At 39.9% G+C, this 14,145-nt stretch overlaps 1 protein-coding gene and 1 long non-coding RNA gene across 2 annotated transcripts in view; both read right to left on the bottom strand.

The window, feature by feature from the left end:
* Positions 1-2,747: 2,747 nt before the first annotated feature.
* rnft2 (ring finger protein, transmembrane 2) overlaps positions 2,748-14,145 on the bottom strand; it is a 15,943-nt gene continuing 4,545 nt past the window's right edge. Inside the window, 4 exon segments of the mRNA XM_046035372.1 lie at positions 2,748-4,682; positions 5,249-5,350; positions 5,450-5,515; positions 8,790-8,939. Of these exon segments, the coding sequence (XP_045891328.1) occupies positions 4,548-4,682; positions 5,249-5,350; positions 5,450-5,515; positions 8,790-8,939 (453 nt within the window). The 3' untranslated portion in view covers positions 2,748-4,547.
* Positions 12,002-13,030, bottom strand: LOC123960558. The gene is made up of 3 exons (XR_006822539.1): positions 12,929-13,030; positions 12,756-12,787; positions 12,002-12,588 (listed from the first exon to the last, which is right to left on the bottom strand). It is a non-coding gene; the product is annotated as an uncharacterized LOC123960558 (long non-coding RNA).

Raw genomic sequence — 14,145 nt, 5'->3', positions numbered from 1 at the left:
ATCGAAGAGGAACAAGGCGCCGCTGTATATATGTTCCGCGCGTTTTTAATTCCGCAGTTTTTATTATAGACGCGGCAATTACCACTGATGACATGTTTTTGTGGCCACAGCAGGCAATTGTTCTGAATGTAAACCCTAATATTTGATATTGGATGACTGTGGGACGGCAATCTTTGAATATAATACAAAATGCATTTATTTTACAGCAGCAAAATAAAACAAGAGAACACAACACCCAGTAACAAAAGATTCCTCAGATCAACAGACAGGAGAGATTCAAGAGTTAACAACTGCATCTCTCTTTTGGGAAAAGATGATGTAAACCCCACATCATGTGACACTGTAATGAATAATACAGTAGAGAGAGAGAGAGAGAGAGAGAGAGATAAAGGGGGGACGGAAACACAGTTAAGGTTTGATGTGAGAAGGGAAGGAGGGTCATATATCATCAAGACGTAAAGAGAAGATGTGCTGGCTGCCGATAGACCAGCCTTTGCTCCTGCCCGGTGACTCCACCTGCAGTGGCCGCAGACCCTCGCCGTGCTCCGTGGCTCAGCTGCTCGCGTCGCGCCTGCGGGGGATCGGGGACCAGCTGGAGAAAAGCTGGGCGGCCGGGGAGACGGACAGCGGCTTGAGCTGCGGGGGCAGAGGGACGGCGGTGGTGACCGGGCGAGGCCACCTGAAGAGCTTCCTGTGCACCGCAATACACATCACCGTGCTCGTGCTGGTCGTCGCAAGGCGACACCTGTAGGGCGCGAGGCGGCAACACCAGCAACAGGTGCGTAAACAATGTCACGTCACCTGCGCGAGTGGAGTGGAATTTGCCCAAGCCGTGACCTCCAGCCGTTACGAGGAAAATATCTTAAGAAAGTTATATCTATTTCTGTAGCGTTAATGTTGAAACATGTTACACGCAAAAAGTCATGTGTTGAAACTAATTTTGAACACCTGACTGCATGAGTTTATAAAAAGTACATATAATATATTAATTATTTTATATTATTAATATATTAATTTATGACACAGGTAGCCTACTTTAGGCTGAAGTTTTCTCTTCAACGCCTGTAGATGGTGTTTCAGATAATTAGATGAATGGAAATGAATGTGAAAATGTAAAAGGTGGTTTATATCCTCTTAACAGTTTGGACATGTTTCCACACCACAAAACTGTAAACTTCATAATTATCAGGGATAAAACACCAGACAAACGTCATACAATTACACTTAATTTAACCACAATTTACCATAACGTGAACCACATGTGCCTTTGGCCTATGCATTGAGCTATAAGCACTCGTTTTGGGATACAAAACAGGTGCTTTTCATTGCTTTTATTATACAATTATCAAGCATTCTGCTTTATGTCCACCTCTTTAGGTAGTTTTGCAATTTACAATTAGATCACATGAAAACCTCCATTTTTCACTTTTATGTTAAACGCCAAACGGGCAGCATTAAGCGTAGGCAAACTAAGTTTAGGACTGATTTTAATCGCATTTAAGGAATGTTTCATGAGAAATAGGCCTGAATGTTTTAAATTGTCGTGGTTGAGGTCTGTCATTCATTTGTTTGATCTTTAGTGTGCGGTGTATCCTAAAATATCATACATTTGCATCTACTTTTGACCAGTTACTGTTGTCATTTAGGCCTGGTATCTGTTGTAAAAAAAAACAAAATACATATTGCATCGTCCTGGTCGAAAGGATGAAAACAGTCAGAATGAGAGAGGTAGATGCTAAATGCACAGTAATTTTTTTCTCTTTTATGAACAACTGTTTTATGGATGTTTTATGTAAATTAAATGCAAATATTATATCTTGCATAGATGGTGCCTTTAGGACCATGCACGAGGAACGGGCTCACATCATTTGCACTAAAAGCAAGGGATGCCGGGGAGTCGGAGGATGCGGTCAAGGAGAAGGTGTGTGCAGCGGGTAAAAGGCCGACAGAAGACAAGGTTAAATGTGTGTATCAGGGTCGGAACTTTGTGTCTGACTGCAACTCCATGTGTCATGAAGACTTACTCAGGCCCGGTGTGGATGCACTGCGAATTTAATAACGAGCTGACACGCCAATACCCAGCAGCCCTGCAGTCAGCCAGTTGCGCGGCCTGCCCCCTGCGTGACTCTCCGATTCTGTCATCCCAGTTACAAAACGGTGATGTAATCCTCCCCTGGTAGAGTGGAGGGAAAAGCTTACTAATAGGACTCCTTTGAATTTTCCCCTCCCACGATGTGAGTGCATCAGTGAGAAAGGGGTTCAATTGATTAGACCTTCAAATGTATCAGCACTCCTGAAAATGCACTGACACAGACCTGTTTTTAAGCTTCACAATGCACTGTACCTTTTTACATAAGCTATGCTGTAAGTGTACACGTCAATACGGAGAGGATGGACGTTTTTATAGATGTTTTCTACAGTGTTTAGATGATGTTTACACATTCTCCTGTGCTTTAGCATTATCTGTTGAGGGCAGTGTTAAGTGGCTTTTTTTAATCATAAACAAGATACAGGACCTGTGCATAGGAAGCTATGCTGTTAATGCTGTCTGTGATTTCTGGAAATAAGCTTTCTCTGGTATATCAAGTGTAATGTGAGCAGAATTGCTGAAACTGTCTTTTATAAGTGTGTGCTATTTATACTAATGAAATATTTCATATGGATTTTTAGCAGTTAAAATAAAATCTTTCTGAAATAAATTCTCTGCAGGTGTCCTTACAATTACACAACAAATACCACTAATAAGGTGAGGTAAGGTGCTTTAATTTAAAACTGAAAACCTCTGCACTGCATTCCGCAGTAACATCAGACTGTATTATGCAAGAATGAATCATTCTAAAGGAAATTATTCATATTAACAATATTCATAGTGAATAACAATGGAAATCATCACACTGTCAATGGAAATGCAAGTGGAAAAGTATGAAAAGTCTTCAATATCTCCACCACACTTGATACAAATCTACAAAATGTTATGCCTGGCTGGCACCATAAACAATTACACTAGGTACCTTTTACACTCTGGGAAATTAAGTCACACACCACCTTATGTTCATTACTTAATATCTAAATAACATTACCGTTTGCTAACAAATAACTTTTTTTACCTGAAAGTAAATGTTTGAAGTGATTTTCTACTCATGCTCATTCTGTGAGACATTCGTATCACATTTTCAAGTTAATATTACAATTTTTAAAACCAAATACAACAACGCTAAATACCAACTGCAGAATTAAAAAAAAAAGATAAATATAGACAATACACAGACATGACAAAAGAATGCAAAAACAATTTACCACAAAGAGAGTGAACGCTGTGAATATTTAAATAAATTAAAGTAACATTGTTTTTATCATGTGTTTAGTGTAAAATAAAATGTTGTTTACAGTTTATAACAGTGGATAAGGCCCACATGTACACAAAAATGTATGAAAACCTGTATGGTAACAACATTCCAATTGCAAAACTGACAATATTGTAAAACTTCGTTTAAAAGCAGAGCCCTAATTAGATGCAAATCCCTTTTACTGGCCGGGTGTGGCTACACATTTTGACAAATAACCGCAGGTATTAATTAGACAATGGATCTGTTTTTTAATAGAACTTCTTTGGATGTATAAAAACCTCTAAAAGCCCACTGGGACACTGCTTGAGCTAGTTCTAAGATACACATCGTTAGTTTGGTTATATTCTCTTCAATTCAGTTGTTCAGTTCATTTTACAGAGACCGTGAGCAGTATTATTCATTAATTTTTTACCTTGATGGTAAACACAAAAAAAAAAAGAGGTGACTCCCTAGCTGCAATAAAGCCTGAATGTGTGTCCTCGATTATTTATTTTCCTTTAGTCTGTAAGGGTCCACCAATCAAAAGAATGAAAAAAGTTCCAAGAATCCAAGTTGGAAAAACTGTGGTAACAATCGGCTTTCATCCTTTCTAAGACAGGCTACCTCTACTTTGATAAAGGGCTTTCTTTCTCTCTCTCTCTCCCTCTCTGAATGAAGCTGGCCTAGTTGTGCTCTGTGTTTCTCAGAGTCAGATCAAATGAACGATTCGTAATTGATATGTTATCTATAACAAGTATAATAGTTAATATTCATTAACAATTTGAAAGTAGCCAATTTCTCATCTTTGCTGAGCATGTGCAAAAGAAATTAAACGCCTCTCCCAAATATAGGCAGGGTGAGTTCAGTGACTGAAGCAAATAAAAGCCTGGGCTAAGTTTTACGGTAGTCCAGCTTTATGTTTTTTTTAAGTGATAGCATGTTGATTATTTGGTTTGCGCGTGTGGCCTCTACCACCAGCTTCATAAGATGCTGAACTTATCCACACTGAAGACAATATAATTCACACATTCTGCTCTTTTCGAATGCCTCTAAAATAAAAGTCCCCTTTATATTACGTGTTATTTCAATTATGTTTACCCTGATTTGAAGACTTATTGCGCTAAACTAGACAAAGAAAGATGACACCCCATTGTCTAGCTCGGATTACAGCACAATCACATTTCTCCTCCTTTCTGCGTGCATATGATATGTTGTCAGAGCCTAGTAGATCTGGAAGTGAGCGGAGGTGGTGCCGTCCTTCCAGCATCGCAGGGTCTCGATGACAGTAGAGCGACACAGCGGACAGGTTCTTTCCCGGTCGAACCACAAACACAGGCACTCCTCGCAGAACACATGCTGCAGAGGAACACAATGTATGTAGCATTTTTGCTAAAGAGAAGTAGAAAATATTTCTGTGTGATCTGTGGTAAATCATTTAGCATTCACGGTTTAAATATCTTTACAGCCTTGACTGTTATTAGAGATTGTTCCTGAGTATGAACACCACAGGAAGTTAAAGATCCACGCGGAGTGCCTTGTGTCTTATGAGCACAGTTCAGCAGCTGATACTGACATTTGACTGATACTGGCTGACCACTGATATTATCAAATAATGTACATGAAGGATAACAGTAGTAGTATGCAAAAGAAAACGCAAGTGAACGCACTGATTCTACATCTGGGTCTGTCAGCACACTGACATCACTGTTAGTGTGGTTTAGGGTGCAACACTTGTAGTACATTACTGAGCACACACAACCACAGCCATTAGTGATACCGGCTGTGGTCACAAGTCCAGCAGACTTCAAACTTTCAACCAGAGAGGGCAGTAAAACACTGCTTCAAATTTGATTCTGTTACTGCTAATTAATGTATAATAATTTATAATTTCTAACCTTCTAACGAGTTGACCGAATCCTTACCTGACAGAGAAGGGCTATGGGGTCTCTGAAATCAGCCTGACAAATAGCGCAGACATCGCCCGCCTCGCTGCACTGCTGACTGCCTGCCCTCACTCCATAACTCTGCATGACACACAAAAAAGTTGAGTATTTCCGTGTGTGTGTGTGTGTGTGTGTTTACTTACTGATATGTGAAAAAAGTACAATTAGTCTGAATCTGACCTGGGCGCTGCAGAGCATGACCAAGGCCCTGCGTATGGCAGACACACGTCCACAGATGTCAAAGGACTGCAAAACAATAATGGTGAAGCACAATCAGTTTCTTTTATAACAATTTCGAATTAAAAATGTCCACAAGCCCACTTATTTTAGCTATTCTGACTTTCTGTTACTCTTTCCTAAACATTTGTTAACAAGACTAACAGTCTACAGCCATGCTAGCAGCTCTGTGAGGCTGTGTTTAGGGAGAGTGGTGCTTTGGGCAAAATGCTACTCAGCATGTTAACAACACTGCCGATGCTAACATGCTAAACGTTGTTATGTTTAACAGATATATAATGTTTTCCTTGTTCAACAGCTTAGTTTTTATTATTTATTTATTAAACCTTTATTTAACCAGGCAGGACACTTAGGAGCAACTTCTTAAACTTTGTTTAGCTTGCTAGCTAGCTAACATTTCCCAATGACCTCTAAACACCAAAGTCATTACATTTCATCCTAAAGGGAGCATTAAAGAGCAACTGTACCAAATGTCACAGAAATCCATCAAATATTTGAGAGTCAAAACCACAATGTAAATCTAATGGTGGTGCTAGATGAAAAGTTAGGGGATCACCACAGTCAGTATGGATTCAGCTGCTAAGATATTTCAGTTGTAGTCTGGAGTGGCAGACCAGTCAAAGTGACCAACCGATTTCATCCCTAGAGCCACACCTCCAGCATTGCTAAAACTACACTGTAACATCCTGAACTGCAACAAGTTATATATTTCTCAAAAATCAGAGAGTCAGCAATGTAACATCTCTCATCTCATTGATTTTATGTAAAACAGAGCGATCACAAAGTGATCCGTCTGTAAAGTTTCTAATGGCTACCCATTCAACTGTTGCCCTTTTGTGACAGAACAGCATGACAACAGTGAATCAACCACTCATGCACATCCGCATCCTCTAATATGGACACACTGCTTATATGGCCTGATCTTGGAAAACACCAGACTGCTGCACCTCAGGACACACACACACCCAGGAAACCGTCCGCCCATTTCAGTTGTAAGAGCCCATCATCAACAACTACATCTGGTGAATCACAAAAAGAATAACTGTCAGGGCCACACTACACATGGCAGTGACAACATCACTGTGTATATAATTCATCACTGCATCATTCAGAGTTTCATTCATCAAAGTCCCACTTAGTTTCACTATTTCAGCTTCCTGTTCAATATCGTGACCAACTTTTAAGTGACCCATGTCTCCAGAAATCTTTTTTTCCCATAAGTCCTTTATGTAACTTCTTAGTACCTGACCTTGCTGTGACCTCTAACTGTGGGTTCCCTTTCTCCTTTACTCTTCCCCTTTCACAGGTTCCAGAGACAATGTTATTTCTCTTTGACATCCATCCAAGATATAATGTTGAGATACCATGTTCGCCATCTTAGTTTGGTGTGCTAGCATGCTAACATTTGCCAATTAGCTTGAAGCACAAAGTGTAGCTGAGGCTGATGGGATCCACTTAAGACCTAATGATGGGGCTAGAAGAAAAGTAAAGGCTTCAGCTAAGTGATTACAATTCTGCCTGAGGGGAACACGAAGAACTGTCACAAATGTCACAGAAATCCATCCAATAGTTGTTGGGACATTATACTCAAAACCACAAATGTCAACCTAATGGTGGTGCTAGATGAAAAGTCAGGGGATCAACCTCTGGGGAGCATGAATATGTGTGTGTAATTTTATGGCAATCCACCCAACAGTTGGGTTAGGGTTAGGGTTGTCTATGAAGGTTCTCAGTCATCCAGGTCATAGTTATCCAAAGAAGGTTAAAGTCAAGGGCAACTGAACTTGGTTGAAGATACTAGAAGATGTTTCGTCCCTCACTCAAAGGACTTCTTCAGTTCTGACTGACTGGCAGGGAAACTAAGCTATTTAACCTCAGTGGGGTCGTTTACCAGGATCGTTGATACTGCTGGTTCGTTAGTGTTCCTGGTTGCTGTAACGACAGTCTGTATGGTCGTTAGGACCGAGGCCAAGACTGAACGACCATCGTTGGTATCTTCACCTGAGGCCAATAGGTTACATTTGTTGAGTTTCCTGGGAAGTGATGAAAGGACCACATTGTAAGTGGGGGATAAGTGGTGGCGTAGACCCCCTCCTTTGTTCAATGACGGCTTCTCAACCCGGGTGTAGATTGCTTCCTGGTCTGAAGATTCAAACTGCTAAGCTTTTGCTCTCAAACCTATTTCTCTAAAGTTCATCCAACTGTTGCCCCTTTGTGACCACTGATGGACACACAAGCATACTCTAACATGGACACACTGCTTATATTTTCTGATCTTGGAAAACACCAGTGTTGCACCCCAGCATGCGCACACACCCAGAAAACTATCCACCTTATTCAGCTGAAAAAGCTCATCATCGACATCTGGTGAATCACTAAAAGAAGACTGCGGACTATAACTGTTAGCGCACACTACACATGACAGTGACAACATCACTGTGTATATAATTCATCACTGCATCATTCACAAGTTCCACTTAGTTTCACTATTTCAGCTTCCTGTTCAGTATCATGACTGACAAGTGACCCATGGCTCAAAGCGTCCTTTTTCCCTAAGTCCTGATGTAACTTCTCAGTAACCAATGACACCCCCCTACTATTTTCTGATTCTTATTTTCATTTTTAATCAGGAAAGGGATGTCATTCTTCTGGGACTGGGAAGGGAAAGAAATTTTGTTTTTACTCCGTCATGGGATTGGGAGTATTTTTTTGTGAGAGTGGGATGGAACAGGAGTAAAATTCGACTCCAGTATCCCTCTAGTCACAAGCATGGCCTACAAAACAAAAACTAACGTAACTGCCATAATATTTTGCTCCCCCAGAGGATGAACCTTTATCATCGTTATACCCCGCTGACTTTCCTTTAGCGCCACCTAGGATACTAAATATTAACTGTGCACACAAGATATCCCATAAATCTTATCATAAATATCTCATAACTCATACTGCTATGAAACTGAAACCATAAATGCTCCCACAATAAAATACTGTTTTGACCTGAACGCCCCCATGACCTTTTAACATTACAAAAAAGTACCTCCCAGTAACGATATCATCATTATGTTGGCTGTTCTATCCGACTCACTTGATTCTCTTTTAGCTTTGCTAAACTCTTTTCTTCACAGGAGTAGTTCCTCCAACTGTTGTCAGACTCTTGTTCATCTGACTGCATCCCATGGTTGTGAAATTTTGTGTGGTCTTTATTTGCATGACTAGTAAGTCTTAAAAAGTACAAAAACAACATTGATTTTTGCTAAATTTTCTGCCACCGGGCACTGGTTACCTTGCAAAGGCTGTAGATGATGATGAGGGTGGCTCCCAGGAAGTAACTGTTGGAGGGGTCTTCTCCCAAGATGTATTTGTACCACAGCTGGATGGGCACCAAGGCCCTAAACAGCTGGCTCAGCTCCTCGACCAGCAGGTAGAACTTTCCCTGGGAAAACACACAAAATGATAAACTACAATAGTTGAGGAGGCCTCTTCAGATGCCTCAATAGACTTTGTATCCATATGCAGGTTGCAGTGACCACTTAAAATTTCGATATTTTGAATAGCAGCCAAAACAACAAAAAAAACCCGGAACTTATCAGTCTTAACCCAAGTTCAAACTGAATGAAAAAATACTAAGCTGAGACAATATGTATCCTTTCTTTGATCCACTCACTTACTGTACAAAAAGCTGAAAGAGCTCAACAGCTTCGGGGCACTCTTCTATCTAGTCAAGAGCAGCGCGGTATTAAAAGCTTAAAACAACATGCCTCCAGCCCAAACATGGCTGCTGTCCAGAGCTCTGCAGTTTCACAGCAGTCCAGGCAATTTCCCCACACTGCAAGGGAAACTGGCAACGGCTCTTTCCACCTGCTACTCAGTGCCCACATTAAACCCAGCCCTACGGGGGCTTGCTAGCTGTCTCCCCTCCCCTTAATAATCACAGAGAAAAAATGAACTTCTGACTAAGTCCCCACTGCCACAAAGTGCGTTCAGTGAATTGGGGACAGTTAAAAACAGAGGCAACCACAATGACGGCACACTTGATTCCCCGAAGGCCCCCGTGGCATCCCAGCTTGCATAATGACTTGCTGGATATTAGCTGACAAAGATTGATGACTTTGGGTAAAGAGCCACGAGCAGCCAGGTTGGTAGGGGAGGAAGACCTCTGCCAGTGGCTAATTCATCTTCCTTATTGTCCCCGCAGCCTCGTATCCCACAGTGCCCATCACTCCCACGCAAAAACTGTCAAATCTAGAGTTTGGATAGAAGCCAGGGAGTTTGAGTAAGCTCCACTGCAGGCCTTGTTTGAGTAGGTTCCTGCTTGGTTTCATTACTTTGTCTGATCTCTTTATCCACTCCACAACTGTACACAGAAACAGACACATAGATACATAACTTTACATTTTAATCTGCAAGACTGTTATTAGTCCATTATGTTTTTATTTATATACCTGGGAGTGAGTGGGTGGGGACATATTTAGTATGAAATTGTTATGGCTACTATTATTTTCTGCCGCATGAATTATTAGTCAACCAAACTGTGGGGCCTTTACGATCATGTCTTTTTCTATCTAGATGTCACAGTACTATATTTTAAAGTAGTCCTGTAAAGTTTTGTTATTAACAAGCAAAAGTTACTTTTGTTTCTTAGCAAAACACATTTTATGCATCCTTGAGGCCTGACGAGCACTTTGAGTGAATTTCCTTCCTCATAAAACAAAGCTGATTTTTTTAAATGCATTGTGTACATCCCACATACATACATTGTGTTTGCTTGCTAGCAGTCTTCTTCACTGCCTCTGTCAGCGCACTGCCACATTTGCTGGCGCTTTCAAACTGCTGATCAGTGGAACCAACAGTGGAAAAACAATTGCGTCGCGTTTGCTCGTGCACGATACAAACAAAATGGGAACCCACTAAGAAAAACTTTGCTCCATAGCATTATTAGTTGTCAGAAGTTTTAGTTTCAATTTGTCCTTTTTTCCCCCTTTTATCCAAGTTCTTCTATTTATTCAAACAAGCCTCATCTTTAATATGATTAATCAATTCAGTAGATTATCAAGCAAAAATGCCACACATTCACTGGTTCCACAATGTGTTCCCCTTTTCTGTTTTATTTTGTTATAATTTAATATATTTGTGTTTTGGACTATAAATAAGCAACTTTAAGATTGCACTCTCAGATCTTATGATGGTCATGTCCCCTCTTTTATAACATTTTATAAACAATAATTAAATTCATCAACATTTAAAAAAGAAAATCAGTTCAGAAAACTTAGAGACACCTCTGGCACAACAATAAAAACACTTACGCAACAGACAATTAATAGGATTCATACACAAACAGTAGGTATGAGCCCTCCTAGCCTTTAGAATGAAGCCATCATGGAACTTCTGGATGCGTGCCTGCTGTCACTTGTGCAGACTCTCGTTGACTGTAATAATTATGTAGGATCATTAGTGTGTCCGCGGTTGAATGCAGTAATGAAGTAGACGAGCTGATTATGTGACTTCATGGAGTTCAGAATAGACGAGACTGTTTGGTTTCCAAGAACTAGTGGAGGACAGTGATACAGTGTACAATCTGGGATTCCCTAAAACTCCACGTGTCCGAACAAACTGTCAAATTCTGCAAATTCTGTATGTGTGCACGCGCGTCTGTGTGTGTGCGCGTCTGTGTGTGTGAGTGGAGGGTACAGGTAATGGTCCAGCTCTAGGGAGGGATGACCTCACCCGTGCAAACCCCTCGAGGGCAAATGAGCTCAGTTGCTGGCTGCCGAGGTTCTGATAGGCCTGTAGGTCTGTTTATCAGTGGAAAATTTAATCCTTATACTATATAACCCCCCTCCTCCGCCCGCCATCCAATACACACAAACACACACCAGGCATATGAGTTGCACCTGTATGAAATTCAAAGTCTATCTCTGCGTGTGTGTTTTTGCAGTCATATTCTGTTGCCTCAGGCCAGACTAACCCCGCACACAGACAGCTACATGCACAGGCTCACCTAAGGAGTACCATTTAAAACCTTATGAATACAAAACAGTTTCACACTGTGACCCTTTAGCACTTTCATCACTCAGTGGAGTATTTCATCATAGCTTAGCAAATCTTTTTTTTTTTTTTTTTTATTATTATCAACCAAGTTTCACAACTCTGACCGAACTTCCTGTAACTCACTCATTGTCTACTAAACCATGTTATGGATAAGCATGAATATGGCAGTTTACCAAAAACATTAAACTCGGATTACATGTCTTTTAAATATGTCATACAAGATTACCCTTGTCTACAAATTGAGTAATGTGTTTAACTGACAAATCCACCACTGCATGTGTTACTGCTTTCAGTATGAAGCAGCAGCAAGAGGTTGAAGAGTTACAGTCACATGAGATAACCTCATTTAGTTTGAATGAAATATGCAGTTGTAATATGAAGCTGATCCTCATTTGGTCTTTTTTTTTTTTTTTGCTGTCTGCTGATCAAACCTTTGACATGAATATGTTGGGCAAAAGCAGCACATTTATTGTAGTTTGGACAAGCACCAAATGCATATAATTAGGGCTTTAATTTATAACCCTCTTTATTATGAACTGAATATAACAATTATTATTTAAATTGTTTGTCATCTTTAAAATGTCTATAAAATCAGACTTTCACAGAGCACAAGGTATTATCTTGGACTCTGTATTTTGTTACTGTTACAACAGTCCAAAACTCAAAGAAATTCTCTTTACAGTGATATAAAACAGCTAACAGCGCAAATCTCAATCATTTTAGCACTACATATTATTACATTATAACTGTATGTTAAGATCATTAAATGCACGGTTTTATTTTATAATTGTCATTTATGGATACAGTGTAAGTGTGTCCCATGAAATAGTTAATAAAAGTCACATTTTCCAGGTCAGAGGAATGAATGTGGATTTCTTACCCTGGATTTGAAGGCCAGGAGAATCTTGGGCAAAAAGAGGACAAAGCATTTCAGGCCAATGGTAAAGTACTTAAGGACAAAGTCATTGATGCCCACTGCCCAGATCAGATCAAAGAAGTCTAAGCTGTTGAGGTTGGGCTTGGAGAAAATGAGGCTAGAAGAAAAAGAAAACAACATGTAGATGACTTATTATAGGGAGCTCTGGTGTTTTCACTCGGGATGGTAGAATGACAAATAAAAGCATGGCGAATGTTTAACATAATGTTAAGAAAGTCTGTGGAAACAAAACAATGACAAAAAAAACCCACAACAAATACTCACAGGACAAGACCAGACAAGAACAGGAACAATTCCTAAAAGGAAATGAAAGTAAAAATAAAACACAACATAAAATGATTGGAAAAAAAACTGAATATATAAAGAAAATCCAAAAACATATGATGGCAGGCAAAGAAACACAGCGAGGGTAAAACAAATACCTGCTTGTACACTACCTGTTGTGCAGCTCTTCATGACTAAATGTGTAGTAGATATATGCTATATTCCCTGCAAGGAACATGACGATCCACAGAGCAACAAATACAGAGCGTTCCTCCTGGTAACATGAAAGAGACAGAGCTATTTTAGCAACATAACAGCAACATTTCTTAACATCTAAAATTTTAATTCGACACTGATTTTTGCAACAATGGCGCTTCTTGTTAGAATGTCTGTCACATAATTAGTCCATCTGTATGTGAGCTTGTGCGTTCGTGTCCACAACGCATTGCTTGGCATGCTTTGGGGCGTTTAATATTTCCACTAACACAGATCATCGAGTAGTTTTTGTTGCATTGTCATTTCTGACTAATTGATTTTTACTATCTGCTTCCTGCTCACCCCTAAGCTAGATGAGTAAGACAGACAGCTCTCTAGGATGAGTGAAAGGCGTTTAAGGCAGCGAGTAATTGACCAAATAAGGGGAATAAAAGCTTCACGCAGAATGGCAAGAGTTTTGTTTAGTATTCATGACTAACACAAAACCGTCAGACTACGTGAAGAAAGACTTCCTGTGTCAAAGTGAAAAGTTGTATATTGTAGCTATAAAGAAAGTGGCTCACAGAAAACGTTAACACAAATATATACTAATGCACCACTTTTTCGGCAGGTTCAGATGAGCAAGATTTTAGTGATGATATTTGATTATAGAATAGAACAGAACAACTAGAGTAGTATTACTAGTATTTAACCATTTAAATAACTTAAAAGAATAAGGCTGGTGATACTGTACATTTGGTCTACCTATTGTATGAAAAGACCAGCACTGTAGTTTATTTTGAGTCAATCCAACGTACACCGTCCCGCTGCTGTAAATACTCACTATAGCACACCAAATGTGTGTTAATCCACAGCTGAAAATAGTCCCCAACAAAGGCACTATTTACTCCTGTTTGTGTAACGTTTGATAAAGACAATAGTGCCCAGCAGTTTTTGGATATTTCCTTTACCAAAAGGAGACTGTACTTGCAACACATTTATTTACATTTACATCTTCAGTAAGAATGAATGGCCTTCGGGTTGAGAGCCACAGACAGGGATTTGTTGGATTTGTTGATAGGTAAAACATCAAATAACACCAGCCGTATTCTTTCATATAAGCATGTGTAAAAGCTCAGCCTGAATTTGATCTAACACCAAAGGCATTACTATCTGACGCTGGGAAAAATCAAAT

Source organism: Micropterus dolomieu, linkage group LG21, assembly GCF_021292245.1.
Source record: "Micropterus dolomieu isolate WLL.071019.BEF.003 ecotype Adirondacks linkage group LG21, ASM2129224v1, whole genome shotgun sequence".
In the NCBI taxonomy this organism is placed as follows: Eukaryota; Metazoa; Chordata; class Actinopteri; order Centrarchiformes; family Centrarchidae; genus Micropterus; species Micropterus dolomieu.
The sequence above is the reverse complement of the archived record's forward strand: the minus strand, read 5'-3'. Positions and strand labels throughout refer to the sequence as shown.